The sequence below is a fragment of the Podarcis pityusensis genome, assembly GCF_964106645.2.
Source record: "Podarcis pityusensis genome assembly, chromosome: 5".
Classification (NCBI taxonomy): domain Eukaryota; kingdom Metazoa; phylum Chordata; class Lepidosauria; order Squamata; family Lacertidae; genus Podarcis; species Podarcis pityusensis.
The window spans coordinates 7374639-7394558 of record NC_138032.1 but is presented as its reverse complement, the minus strand read 5'-3'; the positions used below and the strand labels follow the sequence as shown (position 1 = coordinate 7394558).

General features: G+C 48.1%; 1 protein-coding gene across 2 annotated transcripts in view; it reads left to right on the top strand.

Moving 5' to 3' along the window:
• CLCN2 (chloride voltage-gated channel 2) overlaps window positions 1–19920 on the top strand; it is a 74444-nt gene that overhangs the window by 44460 nt on the left and 10064 nt on the right. For both annotated transcript variants that reach the window (XM_081007873.1, XM_081007874.1), the window contains exons 8-17: window positions 3396–3521; window positions 5073–5157; window positions 5256–5357; window positions 6714–6798; window positions 8023–8178; window positions 8992–9061; window positions 10794–10904; window positions 13117–13330; window positions 13613–13746; window positions 19641–19825. In XM_081007873.1, the coding sequence (XP_080863999.1) occupies window positions 3396–3521; window positions 5073–5157; window positions 5256–5357; window positions 6714–6798; window positions 8023–8178; window positions 8992–9061; window positions 10794–10904; window positions 13117–13330; window positions 13613–13746; window positions 19641–19825 (1268 nt within the window). The remainder of the gene's footprint in view (window positions 1–3395; window positions 3522–5072; window positions 5158–5255; window positions 5358–6713; window positions 6799–8022; window positions 8179–8991; window positions 9062–10793; window positions 10905–13116; window positions 13331–13612; window positions 13747–19640; window positions 19826–19920) is intronic.

Genomic DNA, 19920 nt, shown 5'->3' with positions numbered 1-19920 from the left:
GGCTTGGTCTGTGTATCTGTGTGTGTCTTTCCCTTTCTGCCAGCTTTGCCAAAAGAAGGAAGGGGAGGGAGAGAAGCCCTTTCTCCTTTACCCAGATAACACCTGCATACATGAACAGGAGTTTCCTGTTGGTGTGTGCGGACGTACGAGTTCAAAAGCCAAGCGAAACCAGCGGATGGGGGGCAGGAATGCCCCACCGCAGGGAGCTTCTAAGTGACTAAGTGGCCCTCCATCCAGCCTGCCTCTCTCTTTAAGAGGAATTCAATCCGCAGCAGTTGCAGGAAGGAAGGGATTGAATTTGCTGGTGAGAGCAAATAAAGAGAGAGGCTTCCAGGCAGGGCATTGCACGGCAGTGGTTAGATCTGCAAAGGCACACAGCCACTCATTGCATGAAGAGCCTGAATCAGGCCAGTGGGCCATCTCGTCCAGCATCCTCTTTCACAGCAGCTAGCTGGATGTCTCTAGCAAGGAGGACCTGAGAACAAGAGGCCTCTCCTTGCTTGCATTCCCAAGGAACCAATATTCAGAGGAAATGCCATCTCCAATATTATATATTCAGGTCCTGTATACCTGAAGGAGCGTCTCCACCCCCATCGTTCAGCCCGGACACTGAGATCCAGCATCGAGGGCCTTCTGGCGGTTCCCTCATTGTGAGAAGTGAGGTTACAGGGAACCAGGCAGAGGGCCTTCTCGGTAGTGGCACCCGCCCTGTGGAACACCCTCCCATCAGATGTCAAGGAAATAAGCAGCTATCCTATCTTTAAAAGACACCTGAAGGCAGCCCTGTTTAGGGAAGTTTTTAATATTTAGTGCTGTATTGTTTTTAACACTTGATTGGGAGCTGCCCAGAGTGGCTGGGGAAACTCAGCCAGATGGGCTGGGTATAAATAAATTATTATTATTATTATTATTATTATTATTATTATTATTATTATTACTATTATGGCCAAGAGCATGAGGTTTTTTTTTCTAATTCTGTTTTGAAGCAATCCACTCCATTTTGCGGGAGCAAATTCCAGATTCTAACACAACAAAATGAATAGTTGCAATCAAGCGCTTTTTCCAGAAAGAGGGATTCTAGTGTCATGGAAGAATTCCTGCTGTGCCTGAGGGTTCAGTCCCTCATACCTCAACTTTCTCCCCCCTCGTTTCATTTTGCTGACTTCTAGCAGTAGAGGCAGGGAAGAACACAGCCCAAGTTGGGTTGTATTGGCATGTTCCCGGAAAGCCAATGGAAAGAGAGACCGAGTGCTGCTAACTCCTGTCTCTTGTAACATCTCCTTCCACCCTCAGGCTGGCACCATTTTTGTGGTCTCCTGCTTCCAAGCAACAGTCGTGGTGATGCAGGACAAGGGAAGGGTGTGTGTGGTTGGGTGGGGTCCCACTAATGCGGGACAAGGGTTCAAAAATGGAGATTATTGAGGGGGGAGGAGGCAGGGGACAGGAAGCGGTACTGTGTATAGTTCCCCATGCTGACCACTAGAACAATGGGGGGCTGCCTCTTCTTAGCCCAAGATTCATCCTTGACCACCCCTCTTGATTGCTGCATATCAGTTGTCCTTGGGCCACCCTGCTTGCACTCTCATGCATGTTCATGTGCACAACATATACAGAGACACCATTACTGGGCGACATATCAATATATCACCCAAAACTGTTTTGAAGTCCATATCGTGATGTTGGTTTCATAATTTCCGACCTGGCGATATATTGTGAATCATGATGTGTGTTTGTTTATGTGTGATATGCAAAAAACACCATGTGAGGAAAACCGTGAAGCTAGCCGTTGCTTCTCTCGATTCCTGCAGCCCCTGTTAAGTCTGCCCGCTCAGCTCTCTCCTGCCTCCTGCAGCAGGCAGCAAATCACAGAAGCAGGCGCCAGCAAAAACCATGATGCAGGAAAAACCCTGAGGCCAGCCAGTACCTCTACATAGCTCCATCCTTATTTCAGACATCATGATATATCAGTATATCGCGATGTTTAGCTGGTGATGTATCATTATGTTAAAAACCAGATATCGCCCAGCCCTAACCACCACCCTCTTCATCTGATCTGTGCGAATTGGAAAGGGGTCATTTATATCCCCATCAGGGTGCTGGGCTGAGCAAAGAAACTTAAACTTCTCTGTATCTACCTCATATATATATATATATATATATATATATATATATATATATATAAAAAATCTTTACCATTGGGATCTCACAGAGGGACAGAAGAATTTTCTTCGGGATGCAAATTGGACTTCTGAGCCAGGGACTAACTACCCCTTGCTCTAGAAGCACAGCCCAATTTTCTGGTTTGGGATTCCTTAGCAAACAGGGAAGGCATTCATTGGAGAAATGGGGGATTAATCTTACCAGCTGGTGGCTGATTAGAGATGAAGCTTTGAAACCCATCCTCACAGAAGGGCATTTGCCGACAGTTGTGGCATGGCGACTTGTGCGTGTTGTGTGTTTTGGTTTCGGCAATGTGATGTATGTCAAGAAACAATTTCTTGCCCGTGTTCACTTAACTGGCGGGGAAACTGTGTCCTCGGCAAGAAATCTCAGAATGTTGCTTGCACTTTGGAACTGTCATAATATTTAGACCTGTAGCTTGAACACACTGGCATCTGAGGAAGCAAAGCACGGAACTGAGCAAACCGATTTTGAAAGATAGGCACACACACACACACACACACACACAAATATTTACTTTAAACCTTTGAACAGCATTGCTATACTTCAAGTATGGGGTGTCACTTAAAGAAAGGAAGGAAGTTCAACTGCTAAATGATAATTTTTTAAAAGAAAAAAGTGCAAAATTTGGACACTTTCGTTTGAAAGGAAAGCAGTCAGCAGGATCGCTGATCAGAACCCCACTCCTATTTATTGCCCCAAATTGTCCCCCCCCCCAGCTGTTCTTTGCCTCCAAAGGTGTTGTTTGCTACAAATGTGAGGAAGGAAACTGACATGAGTCCCTATTAGGATTGGGGCCTACTGCCACTTTTCCTTCAAAGTAACAGCAGATAACTTTATGCACACTTTTTAAAAAAAGCATGAGCAGTGTAATGTGTTGTTTGGCCCTCACTAGCTGCTCTGGAGTCTGAAAAATCTGCCAGATTTTTCACAGCACAGCTGCGGCCTTTGTCTATTCCCAGCTCAGTAATTCCCAGCTTGAGGAGCTGGGACTGGACCTGCCATTGGATCAGTAGTTGAGCCAGGCTGCCAGCCTGGATGCAGCCTCTGTTTTCCATTCAGTGCTGGACATGTACTGCATTCTCTAACTCTATGAGTTTGGCAAACTCAGTCCTAGGAGGAGAACCCTGGTAGTGGTTTAGGGGCCTCATGTGCATTGAGTTTAGAACCCTCTGGTGGCTCCCAGACTCTTCCCTCTTCTTTGTTTCCACCAGGTGTCCTATTCAGCATCGAAGTCACGTCAACCTTCTTCGCCGTCCGCAACTATTGGCGTGGCTTCTTTGCCGCTACCTTCAGTGCTTTCATCTTCCGGGTTCTCGCTGTGTGGAACAAGGATGAAGGTATGGCTCCTGTCTTCCTTCCCAGACAGGAACATCTCCAGTGCTTGCTTCCAAACTTGTCCACTTTGGTGGTGAGGCCGGGGCTGGAACCAGGGAGTGCTGGGGTCCATGCAGAACTGGACATCTCTCTTGACCAGTCATGATGACCCCTCTGCAGAACTCTTGAATCAATGCAGCCCAAAAATTGGGAATCAGAATAACTCATTCAACTTGCATTAAAAAGAAAAAAATAATAAGTGCTTTATGCCTGCCTGCCTAAAATCAAGACATCAAACTGTCATTCTAAAAATATAGAACAAGAACTGTCAGAAGATAAACCCAGTCAAATACAACAATGTCCGGGCTTGCACATCATGAGAAGCCATAGTTTGTTTTGCATAGTTCTAGTGGCAAAATTGACAGCAAAATTAAGAGAATCTAATGATGAGTGTTTTACTGAAGAGTGGATGCCTTTTTCGGACAATTTAAGGAGCAGAATTTGAGCTATGAGCAACAGAAGTAATTAGATTATAATATTGTGGTTATGATCTGCTAGATAGAAGATAGGGTGCACCAGAAGGGGAGGGGGGAAAAACTCATTGGAAAAAATAAGGGAAAAGATGGAATTGTATTGACTGTAGATGTTAAAAATGTTGAAGCTTAATCAAATATAACTGGGGATTAAAGGAGAGAAGCCATGGTTTGTCTTAAACCGTGGTTTAATTGTGGGCATGGCTCCCCTACTCCCCACCTAAAGCGTGCTGTGTCATCTGAACCCTGGCCACCGTTTTGTTCGTTTCATCCAAACTGTGAGTGTTGAGCCAGAAATAAGACAAGCGCAAACCTTGGCTGATTTCTGGCTTACAAGCCATGGTTGTTGTTGTTGTTGTTTTGGGGGAGCGGAGCAAACTATTGTCTGGGTTCATCTGACACAACAAGCCATTGTGTGAGCTGGGCAGCAGGCAGAAGGCACATTTGCAAATAAACCATGATGTAAGGGACGCGGGTGGCGCGGTGGGTTAAACCACAGAGCCTAGGACTTGCCGATCAGAAGGTCGGCGGTTTGAATCCCCGTAATGGGGTGAGCTCCTGTTGCTCGGTCCCTGCTCCTGCCAACCTAGCAGTTCAAAAGCACGTCAAAGTGCAAGTAGATAAATAGGTACTGCTCCGGCGGGAAGGTAAATGGCGTTTCCGTGCGCTGCTCTGGTTCACCAGAAGGGGCTTAGTCATGCTTGCCACATGACTTGGAAGCTGTACGCCGGCTCCCTCGGCCAATAAAGCGAGATGAGCGCCGCAACCCCAGAGTCGGTCACGACTAGACCTAATGGTCAGGGGTTCCTTTACCTTTACCGAAGGCAAACCATGGTTTATTGTGATGCATGAGGCAGACCAACATTGTCAATTCTAGATCTGTTTGTAACAAAATCCATAATGGCTGTTTCAAAACAACAACAACAACATGTTGTGGGTTCCTAGGGCCAGGTAGATAAGCCTAGGGGCCACATTCCCCCCACCTCTTGTCCTAGAGACCTGAGATTGGTCACCCCAAACAAACCCTTCTCTTTCCCTCAGAAACCATCACAGCTCTCTTCAAAACCCGCTTCCGACTGGACTTCCCTTTCGACCTGCAGGAGCTGCCGGCCTTTGCTGTCATTGGGTGAGTCTCGTAGGGTTTCTCTGGCGCCACCCCACACTTCCCTCCGTCCTGGCAGGACCCCTCCTCCCCACACTGAGGCCTTCTTCTCTCCTCTTCAGGATTGCCAGCGGTTTTGGCGGGGCACTCTTCGTGTACTTCAACCGGAAGATTGTCCAGTTCATGCGCAAGCAGAAGGCCATTAACCGGTTCCTCATGAAAAAGTAAGACACGACGGCTGCTGGACACATGGGCGCCTTGTCCTGAGCATGAGTGGGGCCCCAGAGAGGGCAATGGAGGCCCAAGGCTGGCTTAGTCCAGCTGTGTAACAGGTGGGGTCAGGCTGGAGATGGAGGTCCGAGGCCCTTTTTGTACCTACTTCTGAGTTGATATTTGCATAACCCAGCTTTCCCCAACCTGCATATTTTGGACTACAATTTCCATCGTGCTGGCTGGTGCTGATGGGAATTCTAGCCCAAAACCTCTGGGGGACCCTGGCTCGGAAGTAGTCTGATAAACTAGGGAGGTTCCTATGTGGGTGAGTGTGGGGCACATTTTATTTCAAGTGGTGAATGCAGCCCTGTATGAAATGCTGCAGAGAGTCGTTCGTTTAGTCTTTTAGTCGTGTTCAACTCTTTGTGACCCCATGGACCAGAGCACGCCAGGCACTCCTGTCTTCCACTGCCTCCCGCAGTTTGGTCAAACTCATGCTGGTAGCTTTGAGAACACTGTCCAACCTTCTCGTCCTCTGTCGTCCCCTTCTCCTAGCGCCCTCCATCTTTCCCAACATCAGGGTCTTTTCCAGGGAGTCTTCTCTTCTCATGAGGTGGCCAAAGTATTAGAGCCTCAGCTTCAGGATCTGTCCTTCCAGTGAGCGCTCAGGGCTGATTTCCTTCAGAATGGAGAGGTTTGATCTTTTTGCAGTCCATGGGACTCTGAAGAGTCTCCTCCAGCATCATAATTCAAAAGCATCAATTCTTCGGCGATCAGCTTTCTTTATGGTCCAGCTCTCACTTCCATACAGAGAGTACACTGTTCTAATACCGCTTCCACCCAGCTGCAGGGAAATTGTGGCTGGGGTGGGGGGTGTTTCCCTTGCCTGCCTCTCCCCCCACTTGCATGTGCCTGAATCCACTTTCTTTGCACGGACAGTCGCAGAATACTGACCTCCCCTCGTCCTTAAGACGGAAGCCTGCTAATCCGCCAAGGGGCAACTGCTTCCCCAAGCAAGCGGCAATGACCTTCTGAGCCTCCAAGGGTTTGCCAGCCTTGGGGAGCATAGCTGTGCCCACTGTTTGTCTATTATTATCACCTGTCGCATTTACATCCCGCCTTTTCCTCCCAAGGAGCTTGAGGTGGCGTTCTTGGTTCTCCCGCTCCTCATTTTAGGCTCACAACAACCCAGTGAGGTAGAGTCGGCTGGCCCAAGGTCACACCCAAGGAGAGCTTTGTGGCTGAGTGGGGATTTGAACCCGGCCATAGCCCGATGCTCTAACCACTACACCACGCTGCCTCTGTTGGGGGGGACGTGCAGTGGGGCCACTCTCTTTTTTTAACCACTGCTGTCTGTGACCTTCCAGGCGCCTGCTGTTCCCCGCTCTCGTCACGCTTCTCATAGCAACGCTGACCTTCCCACCTGGCTTTGGGCAGTTCATGGCTGGGCAGGTAATTTGTAGCTCTTGAACATTATTATTATTATTAGTAGTAGTATTTGTTAATTGTATATACCACATTTATCAAGAGATCCCAGGGTAGTGTACAGCATTAAGAACACTTCATGTAGCATCAATAATAAAAATATAGTCATAAAAAAATAATAATGAAGGTCTCTCCCCCTCCCTCGGCTCACCTAAGAAGAGTAACTTGCAATTCTGGGCTGACGGTACCCTGTTTATTTATTGTTATGATCCACTTACAGGCCACTTAACTATCTGTAAGATAGTTTAATAAGTACTGGGGGGGGGGGTGGTGGAATAAACCTCTGCATCAAATGATGTGGGTGGCAAAATACATAAGTTGTATCCATAAGCATAACGTAACATAAATAAAACCAGGGAGAACTACTGGGCAGTATAAGGTAAGATTTCAAGCCATGCAACATACTGTATTTTTCCATGTATAACACACCCTCTATTTTGGGGCACTCAAAATTAAGAAAATGGGGGGGGGGGGAGATTCCTGAAGTTGTTAAGCTGGGGGTGGGGCAGAGTTATTGAGCTTTTTTTCAGGGGAGATGCCAAAAAGCGCTCACCCGCCAGACCGACAAAGCAACCTATCCTCTTTCCCATCGCCAAATAAAGCAGCAAATAGCCTGCCCAATTGCCGCAGCGACAGCGAATCAACAACAGCCCTTGCCGCAGCCACCAATAACAATCTCCAACTCGCGGCAGCAACCACTCCCACGGCCCCACGATGTATAAGACGACACCTAATTTTGAACATGATTTTTTAATTTTAAAAGATAGTCTTATACAGTAGAACCTCGGCTTACGTTACCCTCGGGTAACGTAAACTTTGGGTTGTGAAAGCGGCAAACCCGGAAGTATTTTTTCCGGGTTTGGCCGCATGTGCAGAAGCACTCGTATCGTGCCGCGCACATGTGCGGAACAGGCACCTCTGGTTGCGGAAACCTCAGGATCCGACCAGAGCGCCGGAACGCATCCTGTCCGCAACTGGAGGTACCACTGTACACGGAGAAGTACGGTACATGCCACCGTTTGCCCGGTGTCACTTTGTTTCACACAACTGGTACAACATTACCTCTGTCCCTAAGGAAGACTGCAGTGTTAAGCCTCTTCAGTTCTGTAAACACACAGCCAGAGCTTATGCTTGCCGGCAGACATGGCTCCCTTCTCGCCCCCTGATTTCTTCCCCTTCTTCGCCTCTCAGCTCACGCAGAAGGAGACGCTCGTGACCCTGTTCGATAACCGCACGTGGGCCAAGCAGGGCCTGGCTGAAGAGTTTGAGTATGTGGGCCCCTCCGAGGCCTGGAAGCACCCACGCTCCAACGTCTTTGTCACCCTGGTGGTCTTCATCCTCATGAAGGTGCGTCGCCCTTCCCCATCACCCCTTTCTTCCGGTCGAATCCTATGATTGTAGAGTGGAAAGGGACCCCCAAGGGCTATCCAGTCCAACCCCCAGAAATGCAGGAATCCTGCCCCTACAGCCATCCCTGGCTGGGATCGAACTGCCAACCTTCTGCTCAACCGCAAGGTGCACTTGACCCATTGTGCCACTGAAGCAGTTGCCAGCTGCAGGGACCACGCTGTCTGTAGCATCCGTGAACAAGAGCTTTGCTGGTTACCTTCCCGGGACTCAGCTGGGCTGAGTCACCAAACAGTTGCCCCTGGGTCTTCAGGGCCGTGGTACACGAGACGCTGCTGAGGGGTCTTGAAAATGCAAGCATATCTTCCGTTTCCTGCCCACCCTCTCTTCTCCTTCCTCTCTCCCTTCCCCCTGTACTATCTGATTGCTTAAGTGCTGGAGTCAAAACAGCCTCTTCTCCCTTTGCAGATAAAACCGACCAGTAGGGAATTCTGAGGACTTCTCCATTTCAGACTGCAGCTGGTTCCTTCAACCACGCTGCTGCAGATTAGTCCCCAGGCACTCGGGTCTCGTTTGCTGGTTCCCAAACTTCCCCCAACAGGGACCGCTGGAAAATTGCAGAGGTTTTCCTGTCTGCTGTGGGAATTGTAATCTTCAGTCTCTTTTTCTGTCCTGGGGTTTGGGCCTTTCTCCTTTCTTCTCTCCCCCTCCCACAGCACTTCAGCACAAAGAGGTCACTTGGCTTCTGCCGATAGGGCATTCCTGGTTCTTCCCTCCTGATAATGGGCTCCTGTCTCTTTGTCCTCTCCCCAGTTCTGGATGTCAGCCTTGGCCACTACCATCCCAGTGCCCTGTGGAGCCTTCATGCCTGTCTTTGTCATTGGTGAGTAGGAGACCCTAGAACTTTCTCTGTGCTTCTGTGCAATGACCCTTAACTCTGCCCAGAGAGGATCAAGCAGCCTCCCTTGGTGGCCAATGGGAACGGGACAGAAATTCGTGCCGTTTGCATTTTAAAAGTGATCCGGCCTAATTCACACTTGCCAGACCAATAAGCAAACTGAAATGCAGCCTTCCTTCGGAAGTTGCAGTTCTGCAACCAGTGTTTGCGTGTGAAAGGTGCATATAGCAGTGAAAATGATTCACGTTTTGCACACAAAATTACATATTCTGGGATAAATGGCACAAAATTACATATAGACAATGCATGCAAATTTTCATATGAACTTTGTTTAAACAAAAAAATAGGCAAACTGAGTTTCCTAAGTTTGGAAAACTGATAGACTGAGAGTAACCAAAATTGACAAATATTCACCCACCCTAGTGACCACTTTTGACTAAAGCTATTTGTGGTGACAAGATTACCCATAATTCCTTTGTGCATGCTGAATAGCCGTTTCTGCTCTTGTTTGTCCTGGTCCCAAGCCCTATATCCCCCTGTTGCCATCTTCTCTGTGGGTTAAAAAAACAAACAAATCACATATGGGGTTTTATTTTACTTAAAAAAAAATTGGGGGGCCAAACTTAAAGAGCCAGGAAGATTTGCTGGCAGGGACATGGGCATCCTAACTTCTGCAAGAACTCAAGTTGCCTGTGGCCTCTTGGTGCCTGGATTTTTGCACATTTTTTATTGTTTTCTATACATATTATATTTATATACCGCCTTCTGCCAAAAGATCTCAGGGCAGTTCACAAGATAAAAGTGCAAATAAATAGTTTAACCAGAAGCCACGTCACAATACTCGCCCCCCGCACAAACACATTTAAAAGGCCGTAGCGTAGAAGATTAATCAGCCAAAGGCCTGGTTAAAGAGGAATATTTTTGCCTGGCACTTAAAGGTGTGCAATTAAGGCGCCAGCCAAACCTCCTTGGGGAGACTGTTCCCCAAATGGGGAGCCACTGCAGAAAAGGCCCTTTCTTTCTTTTTCTTTTTTTCAATATGATTTTTATTAAATTTTCTGTTTTACAATTTCAGATAAACATTTTACTTACTTAAGATATCACTGACTTCCCCTCTTCTCTTTCTATGGTTCATTTTGCATATTGTATATCCCTGCATATTTCACAAAAACTATATGAATCAGTTTTCCATTATTACATCCATCAGAAATTATTTACGCTGTTGAATTTATCTTAATGCTGCCAGCGTTTTCAGCTTGCACACAATTATTTCCCGTATATTCAATCAACGTTTTCCAATCTTCTTTAAACGTATGTCATTCTTGTTCTCTTATTCTGTGTTAAGTCTGCAAGTTGTGCATGTTCTGTCAACTTAACCTGCCAATCTTCTTTAGTTGGGACCGTGCTCATTTTCCATTTGGGGACTAACGAAACAGGGGCCGCAGTTGTTGCATACATAAGTAACCTTTTCTGACACCTGGGAATTTCAGTCTGAATTACCCCCAACAAAAAGGACTCTGGGGGTGTGTTTTTTTGGGGGGGGAGAAGGCCCTTTCCTGTGCTGCCACTCTCTGGACCTGACACGGAGGAGGCACGCAAAGATAGGCCTCAGATGATGATTGCAGAGTCCGGGTGGGTTCAGAGTGTCCCTCTGCTCTTCTTCCAACCATACCTACCCAAATCCACCTTTGGACTCTGCCCCTGTCTCTCTGGGCAGGTGCGGCCTTTGGGCGGCTAGTGGGCGAGAGCATGGCAGCATGGTTCCCGGACGGCATCCACACCGACAGCAACATCTACCGCATTGTTCCCGGCGGCTACGCAGTGGTGGGTAAGAGGCAGCTTCTCTTGTACCATTTCCAAAAACTGGGATGTTCAGCTGGGGGTGGGCACTCCCTCATCGAAAGAGGGTCAGGGCGTGGTAACAGGAGCCCAGATGGATCAGACCAAAGTCCATCTTCTTTTCCCATGTTGACCAACCTTGTGGGCAGCCCACAAGGAGGGCTTGAGAGGAATAACCCTCTCGGGCTGTTTTTCGTTCCCTAGCAAGTGGTATTCAGAGCTGCACTGCTTCTGATCTTGGAGACAGTGCATGTCTCCTTCTGTAATCCTCATAGAACTCTAGCCCAATGGTTGCCGTTAATTTGACTCTGAATTGATTTTAGAATCGAATTGATTTTAGAATGTATTTCAATTAACTGATTGTGATTTTATGTGAACTGTGTTATTTTTACTGTTGTTAGCCTCTCTGAGCCCGGCTTCATCTGGGGAGGGCGGGATATAAATTATTATTATTATTATTATTATTATTATTATTATTATTATTATTATGCCAGTCACAGCTGGGAGCTACTTATCGCCTTATCCAAGGTGAATTTTGACACTCCATTCGACTTCTGCGTGACCTCTTTGGCACAGGAGCCTTTGAGAATGATAGGAGCTGAAACAGAGCTTCTGGATTCTCTCTGAGTGTCTCATTCAAACTGTGGATTTTCAGACATGGGCCCCTTCCTCCACCACCACGTCTGTCAAGAACAGGGTGGCATAGTGGTTAGGGCCTGGGCACTTCCTGGTGAAGATTGTTAGGCCACTCTGGGAAGACGGCTCTCCTGACAACTCTCAGCACCCTTAGCAGAACTACCACTCCCAGAATCCTTTGGGAGAAGTCATGACTGTTTAAGGCGGCATCATCATAGTATAATGCAGGCATAGGCAAACTCGGCCCTCCAGATGTTTTGGGACTACAACTCCCATCATCCCTGACCACTGGTCCTGTTAGCTAGGGATGATGGGAGCTGTTGTCCCAAAACATCTGGAGGGCCGAGTTTGCCTGTGCCTGGTACAATGTGTGTATAATGCGAATGCAGCCCACGCCTCTGCCTCTCCTTCTGTCACCATGGACCTTTCCACAAACTGCAGCAGTCCAGAGGTTGGGAGTGGGGCCTTTGAGCAGAGTGTGTGGAAGCTCAGACGCAGGGGCCAGATGTGGCCCTCCAGGGCCCTCAGTCGCTCAAGCCTCTCCGCAAACCATGCCCTCCATCAGCCCTGCTTCACTCTTTCCTAGAGCGTCCCCCCTCCCAGCTGAAGCTCTAATAATTCATATTGGTTGCCTGGGTTAAGAACAGAGAGGAGGGGTGTTTTGGGTGGGGGTGTAGAAACTAGCCTGCTGTGCAAAGGCAAAATTTGCCTGGGTTGCCCTGCCTACTTTTGCCCTTGGCCCCACCCATCCCTGACATGTGGCCCCAGAAGAGAGGGAGGGCGTCGGTCTCCAAAAAGCATTTCCTCCCTTTCCCTCCTGGAATGCATGAGGCCTTGAGATGTGGCATTTCCGCTGGGGGTGCCTCTAGGCTCCCAAGAGCTATGGTGAGAGCTGGGCTGGGCTTGGCATACTGCATCCGACTTAGGCTACCCCTGCCTGGTCTTTTGGGGTGGCTGGGGACTTTCTCAGGCTCTTGCTTGCCTCTCTCCCCTGCTGGCTCTAAGACCTCCCTGTGTTTCTGTCAGGATGCTGTCAGTGGCTCCCGGCTGGTTGCCCAGGAAAGTATAAAGACAAGGGAAAGTTTATTTCAGTGTTACTGAGAGAGGCTATAGAACCCAGCCTCTTGGGTAGTGTCGTTGTCCCGAGCAAATCTCCACCCCCGTCTCTCCCACTTCCTCATTTGTCTCCTCTATGGGTGCTGCTACGTGCCCTCTGTCTTTGAGCTCTTTGCTCTCCTACTTTTAAGGCTCGCCAGGTTCTGGGAGATGGGGGGTCCGAAATGCTTTCTAAAGACACTGTGTCAGCCAGCTTCTGCTCCGGTTCTGCCTCCTCCTCTCCCATTATTTCCCAACTTTCCCCCTCATCTGCCTCTGAGCTGGGACCTCCCGAAAACCCCTGTTGTAAATCTATACTGTCTTCCTCTTCCTCCTCCCTGGAAGGGTCAGGATGAGGGGAGGCGGCCTCCACTATTCCTCCTCCTCCTCTGCCCAGTCCCTGACAGTTTCCGAGGCATCTGAGCAGACGGTGCCCTTCACATCTCACTCCCGTTCTTAACCCCCACCAGGTGCAGCTGCTCTGTCTGGAGCTGTCACTCACACCGTGTCCACGGCGGTCATCGTCTTTGAGCTGACAGGCCAGATCTCCCACATCCTGCCAGTCATGATCGCAGTGATCCTGGCCAACGCCGTGGCCCAGAGCTTACAGCCCTCTCTTTATGACAGCATCATCCGCATCAAGAAGTTGCCCTACTTGCCAGAGCTGGGTTGGGGACATCAGGAGTAAGTGTGCCTCTGTGTGTTGGCCTGGTGGCTGTCAGGGACGGGTTGGACGCAGAGGAACTGTGGGAGGAACCAGCTGGGGAACCCCCAGAGGAAGAAGGCTCAGAGCCCGGGGAGTGGTGGTGGGTTGACGGTGAGTGGTCAGAGGGAGAAGTCTGGGAGGAGGAGGAGGAGGTGTTGGGAGCTGAAGAGGCAACAGGGCTTAGTGAGCTGGGAGACTCTGTGGCAGAGCGAAGTGCAGAGATGGGTCAGGCTTCCTTCAGCGCCTCTTGCGTATTGCAGGAAGTACAATGTGCGCGTGGAGGACATCATGGTGCGCGACGTGCGCTACATAACCCTGAACTGCCGCTACCGTGATCTTCAGGATGTGCTGCATGGAACCAAAATGAAGAGCTTGGCTTTGGTGGAATCAGCTGGTAAGAGAGAGGCAAGGCAGATCCTCATGAATGTCTTTCCAGAGGAGTAGCCTCTGTGTTGGTCTTTTGCAGCAAAAAATATAGTCTTCTGGCACCTTAAAGACTAACAAATAGATACAGTGGTACCTCTGGTTACGAACCTAATTCATTTTGGAGGTCTGTTCTTAACCTGAAACTGTTCTTAACCTGAGGTACTACTTTAGCTAATGGGACCTCCCGCTGCTGCCAGTGTGCGATTTCTGTTCTCAACCTTGGGCGAAGTTCTTAACCCAAGGTATTACTTCTGGGTTAGCGAAGTCTGTAACCTAAAGTGCTTGTAGCCTGAGGTACCACTGTACTTGGGTATATTTATCCTGGAAAAGAGGAGACTGAGGTGGCATGATAGCCATATTCAACTATCTGAGGAGTTATTACATGAAGAGTGGAGCAAGCTTGTTTCAGGAAATTTTTGATGTCTAATGTTTTACATTTTTTTATGTGCTGTAAGCTGCCTCGAGTGGCTGGGGAAACAAGATGGAAAGCCAGCCAGATGGGTGGGGTATAAATAACATTATTAATTCTTCTTCTTCTTCTTCTTCTTCTTCTTCTTCTTCTTCTTCTTCTTCTTCTTCTTCTTCTTCTTCTTCTTCTTCTTCTTCTTACTACTACTACTACTACTACTATTATTACTATTTCTTCTGCTCCAGAGGGTAGGACCTCTACTACTACTGACAGTAAGAGCTGTTTAATAGTGGAACAGTCTTCCTCGGGAGGTGATGGACTCTCCTTCCTTGGAGGTTCTTAAGCAATGGTCGGATGGCCGTCTGTCATGGATGTTGGGAGGGGTTGTAAGAAGTGAGTGAGATCCTTGTTTCCCCCACCCTCAGCAGGCAGGTTTGCCCACCTGTCAGCTACCTGATATAGTGACTCGCAGGCCAGATGGGGAGACCCAACAGGCCTGATTAAGTAATTGTTGGGAGATTTCCCACCATTGCATTAAATAGATGCCATTCTTCTCATTCTGGAACCTGCCAATTTCACGTCCAATTGGAACAGAAATTCTGCTGCACGATGGGCAGGGGAGGGCACAGAGTGAGTCTCCAAGTCTCCACCTCTGCTGCAGAAGCCAGACAAGCACAGCCAAGCCTCCCCTTTTTTATTCGCTTTGTTGAGTTCCTCGTGCTTGTCTCTGCCTCTGCAATGCTCACATAATGCAGGCAAATAATAAGCGTTGCACATCTACAATTGAGTGTTTTCATCGATTATTTAATTGAAGGCCTCTTTCATGGTGACAAATTTAGATCCTCCAACTTCTCCTGACGCCTCTTCCAAGGCAGCTGATGTAATAGGCTATTTTCCTACACGTATCGATTTAGTGAGTCGGTGGAATAGTTACCAAGATAATTTGGCCAAAACGATAACAAAATCAGAGCATTCAGGGCCGTAGCTGAACTGGAAACATAACTGGACCAGAAACGTTTACTAATCCAATCACTGTCAGTAACGCAGCAGTCTTTTCAAATCCCTCTCAAGTTTGTTTGTTTGTTTGTTTTGCTTTTGTTTTCACATGGATGAAGCTCCAGCAGGTTTTTGCACCCTCAGGCACTGCCTCCATCCATCGTACATGTTGAGCAAACAGGACTTCTGTATATACATTTTCTCCATTACTTGCCGGGCTCTTGGTACCCTCAGCTGCAGACACCTCTTTGGAGGGACTCTGGAAATGTCTGTGGCCACTTATCCTGCTATGTGGAATCACAGAATCGTAAAATGATAGAGCTGGAAGGAACCCCAGAGGTCATTTAGTCCAACCCCCTTCAGTGCACAAATCTCAGCTAAAGCAACCAGGACAAGTGGCCAACTGACCTCTGCTTCAAAACATTCAGGGAAGGAGAGCCCACCACCTCTTGACTGTCAGAAAGTTCTTCCTGATGTTTAGTCGGAATCGCCTTTCTTGTAACTTGAAGCCGTTGGTTTGAGTCCTACCCTCCAGAGCAGGAGAAAACAAGCTTGCTCCATCTTCCATGGGACAGACCTTAAGATATTTGAAGATGGCTATCATATCTCCTCTCGGGCTCCTCTTTTCCAAGCTAAACATACCCAGTTCCTTCAAGCACTCCTTATAAGGCTTAGTTTCCAGACCTTTTATCATCTTGGGTGCCCTCCTGTTCCAGCTTGTCAATATCCTTCTTAAATTGTGGTGCCCAGAACTGGGCACAGCATTCCAGGTGTGGTGTGAGCAAGGCAGAATAGAGTGGTACTATTACTTCCCATGATGGAACTACCCTCGAGGTTGGTCCAGAGGCTGCAGCTTGTGCAGAGCCAGCACCTAGGCTGTTTGTAAGAGGAAGCCACTGCCAACATAGAACACTTTGTCCGTGGGATCTGTACTGGCTGATCATCTGCTACTGGGCAAACTCGGAGGCAGAGCATAACCATCAGGAATTTGGTGATCATCACTGCCTCCTGTGGGAGTGAGTTTCACTCTGAGCTGTGTGAAGAGGGGCTTTCTTTTCTCTGTCCTGATTTATTTGGCCTCGTGGTTACAGTTTTTGACTGGTGTATTTGCACGAGGAGTTCTGAACCTGACTAGGATTGCAGTTTTGCGGTTGCAGAACCTCCTCTTCCAATATGTGCATTCTGGGGGCCTTTTTACAGACTTGCCTCCAAAAACCTTCTTGGCAAAGTGACTATGCAGCAGCACCATCCTCTCTCTGCCCCCCTTTCATCCCTCCTGCCTGCCACCTGTTGCTCCCTGGGAGATGCCATTGTCATCCTGCCTCCCTGGGGCTTGATCCTCTCCTCCCAGCTTCATGCCACGCAGCTCCCCTGCTGCGACATCGATATCTTCCTGCTAGCCACAGCTATCATTTACAGGGCTACCGCAGCAACAGGGACAATGCCGTGTTGTCATGGCAATTTGCAAAGTTTGATGGGGAGGGAGTCAAAGCCAACTGATTGGAGCCAGGCCCTGATAAGCAAGATAAACTGGCAGGGAATGCAGGTGTCTTTTGTCCTCCATCTAAAGACCTAGAAGTTGTGCTGACTTGCCACACCAAAAAGCAAGACCCCAGCTGTGCATTGCACCCACCTCATGGTTCACTCCCAGAATCCATTTGCAACAAGGCAGCGCACACACAAAGGCGCAGTAGCAACCAGCAACTTCCAGTCAAAGCTTCTGCATCAAAATAGTTGGCTGTTTCAGAGGCATTTCTGAGGTATTGTGGTTCATCAGAAACTACCAGCGTAGCAAAGCGAGGATCATGCTTGAATACTCGCTCCTGTTACCAAGAAAACATTGCATTTGGACAGCTAGCCCCTTTCAGGAGAAGGGCACTCATAAATTCTCCCGGATGACCCATACCTTTCTATGCACAGGGGTGTTATTCTGTGTGTGGGTCTGAGGATTTCCCTTCAACATGGAGCACCTCCGCCCTCCCACACAAATTAGCCCTGTCGGTAGAGCGTGAGACTTGATTTCAAGGTGTGAGCTCGAGCCTAATGTTGGGCAAAAGATTCCTGCATTGCGGGGGGTTGGGCTAGATGTCCCTCGGGATCCCTTCCAATTCTATGGTTCTATGAAATGCCTGTATTCTGAAGTGGCAATGTTCAGTGATGCCTGCATGGGGCACTTTACCAAACATTTGAACCTGGTGTTGAGGCTTCAGGGAATCCTATCCCTCAAGAAGCAGAAAAAACAAGAAGAGTTCTTACCAAGTAGTTTATTCAGTATTCACAGAGAGAAACAAAGGAATGTGGTCTCTCTTAGATAATGGTGTTGCTCCAAGTGAAGTCCCACCCCCTCAGTCACTCCTATTCTACGTCAGCCCTGTGTATGTGCTTTCTGCCTCTGAGATTTCTTTTTTTTTAAAGCGTTTATTAATTTTCCAATAAAAACATCCAATTAACATATCAAATCAGATCCAATAAAAATAAAAAACTAAAATTAAAAAAGGTCCAATTGTCTTCCAAATTGTAATAATTTTGTTTTGACTTCCCACGGTCTGAATTTCGAAGCGCATTCAACATCATAGTCCTGCCTCTCATCATCCTCAATGTTATTCATAATTCCATGTCCGATTTTTCCCTTCCACATTTTGACTCTGGTTCTACGATCCTCATTCATGTCAGAAAGCCGATACTTTTTTTTTTCTATGGAGTGCAGATTTGTCCATATATTGTACTCCTTCAGCTGTTTTTTCATCGCACCGCTTCATTTAATTGCATCCAATTTCAAAGTTCTGTCCAGCTCTTTGAGAGTTGTTATTTTGGCAGCTCCCAGATCGTTAATCTTTCCCGTCCAGGTGTTATCAAAGAAACAGAGAGAAATTTCCTTCTGTACCCTCCTTGTTGATTTATCTTAAACAGACTGTTTGCAATGTAGCCATATATCAGACAGTTAGCAATTGGCCTTTGGAATCTTCCCAGTCCCCCCTCCGGGCCCTAGAGGGGGGCTGCCAGACATCCATTTAGCCCTCTCTCTCGCTCGTAATCAAAAAAACATCTTTTTGCAAACAGTTGTATATGTAATATTGTTTCCGGTCTTTATAACCAACCATCCGTTAGCTCCTGTTTCTCTTAATCAGGGAAGTATTTCAGATATTCAATAACGACGTGGTGGGAGACGCCATTTTGTCCTTTATCCTTTGTTTTCGTCTTTAACAGACATATCCGGTCTTAGAAGAGAAGTGGCTGCGAGTAGATCCCAATTATATATGAAAGTCCATCTGAACTCACTTTTTGAAGAGCAATTTAAGTTCTTAATGAGACTTGGCATGCATTACGGATTGTTGATGTTAAGGATAAAAGAATGTTTTTTTTTACATATCAAGCCCCTCCACATTCCAAACATCATGATGAGGATCTCTTTAAAGTTCGATCTTTTGCACCAGAGACTGTACATACTGCAGGTTTTTTCCAGCTTCTTCAATTCAGAGCGTGTCTGTTTGTTTTCCAAATCTTTATATTTTCCCAAACAGATGTGTCCGGCTATGGGGTGGCGTCGCAGGAATGTCAGCCGTCCCTAGCTCCGTGACCCAGTGCCCCTGCCGTCTGCCACATCGGCAATCTGGGGCAGACCGCGGGTCATTGAGACAGTCCTCCCCTGCCCTGGGGAGGCTGCCAGGGCTAATTACCCCCATATCAGCCCTGAATTATCGGAACGGCTGAAGTCCGATTGTGTGGGATCAGCCATTTTCCACCGCCGGAAACAGGAAGTCTCAATGCCTGCCTCTGAGATTTCTGATCTGCTACTCTCACGGCACTCCTGGTTGTGGGAGAGGGGGGATTAGGAATGTTTTCAAGAGACACTGAGTCTGTTAGCTGTCTCCCCCTGGTGCTTCTTCTTCCTGATGCTCCCCCAATATTTCCCAGCTTTCCCCCTCTGCTTCCTCTGAACTATGCCCTTCTGCAAACCACTGCTCTAAATCTATACTGTCCTCCTCTTCTCTGGAAGGTGCGGAGAGTGGGCAGGCGGCTCCCACCATTACTCCTCAGTCCAGCCCCTGACACCTGGCTAGCATGAGCACCTTTGGAGATGAAGGTGTTTTAGATGGGAAGCACCCAATGTCACATTTCAGGTGCCTCCCCCAACACAGTCATGTGCAAAATTTGGCCTTGCTGTTTCTCCTTGCGGAGGCATGTTGCCCGTATCTCAGATGGAGAAGGTACCAAAGTTGTACTTCAGACAAGCTGGCAGTGCCCTGGGAACAGGAAGCATTCGGGCTTCCTCTTCAACCCACAACATCTCACGCTGTCCTTGATCTCCTTCTGCCTCTCCCCTGTCTTGTCCCCTATCTCTGAATTATTTTTAAAAGCTTGCCATTTTACCATCAAAGCACACACCTGGTCTATTAGCAAAAAAATGGCTTCTCGGCCCAGAAATAAGCTCAGCCTGGTTTCCCTTGCCTCTGCAGAGTCCATGATCCTTCTGGGCTCCATCGAGCGCACGCAGATCGTGACCCTCCTGAGCGAGCAGCTGAGCTACGCACGCCGGCTCCACTACATGCGCGAGAAGGCCCAGGCCGACCGTCGAGCCACTGAGAAGGTTCCAGAAGGCGAGGAGGCGCACCAGACGCCTGACACGGGTGTGCGCTTTCAGGTGGGCAAAGCCCCTGGACAGTGTTGTTGTTGTTGTTGTTGTTGTTGTTGTTGTTGTTAGCATTTTGGCAAGATATGCTCATTGTTGAGGGCCTA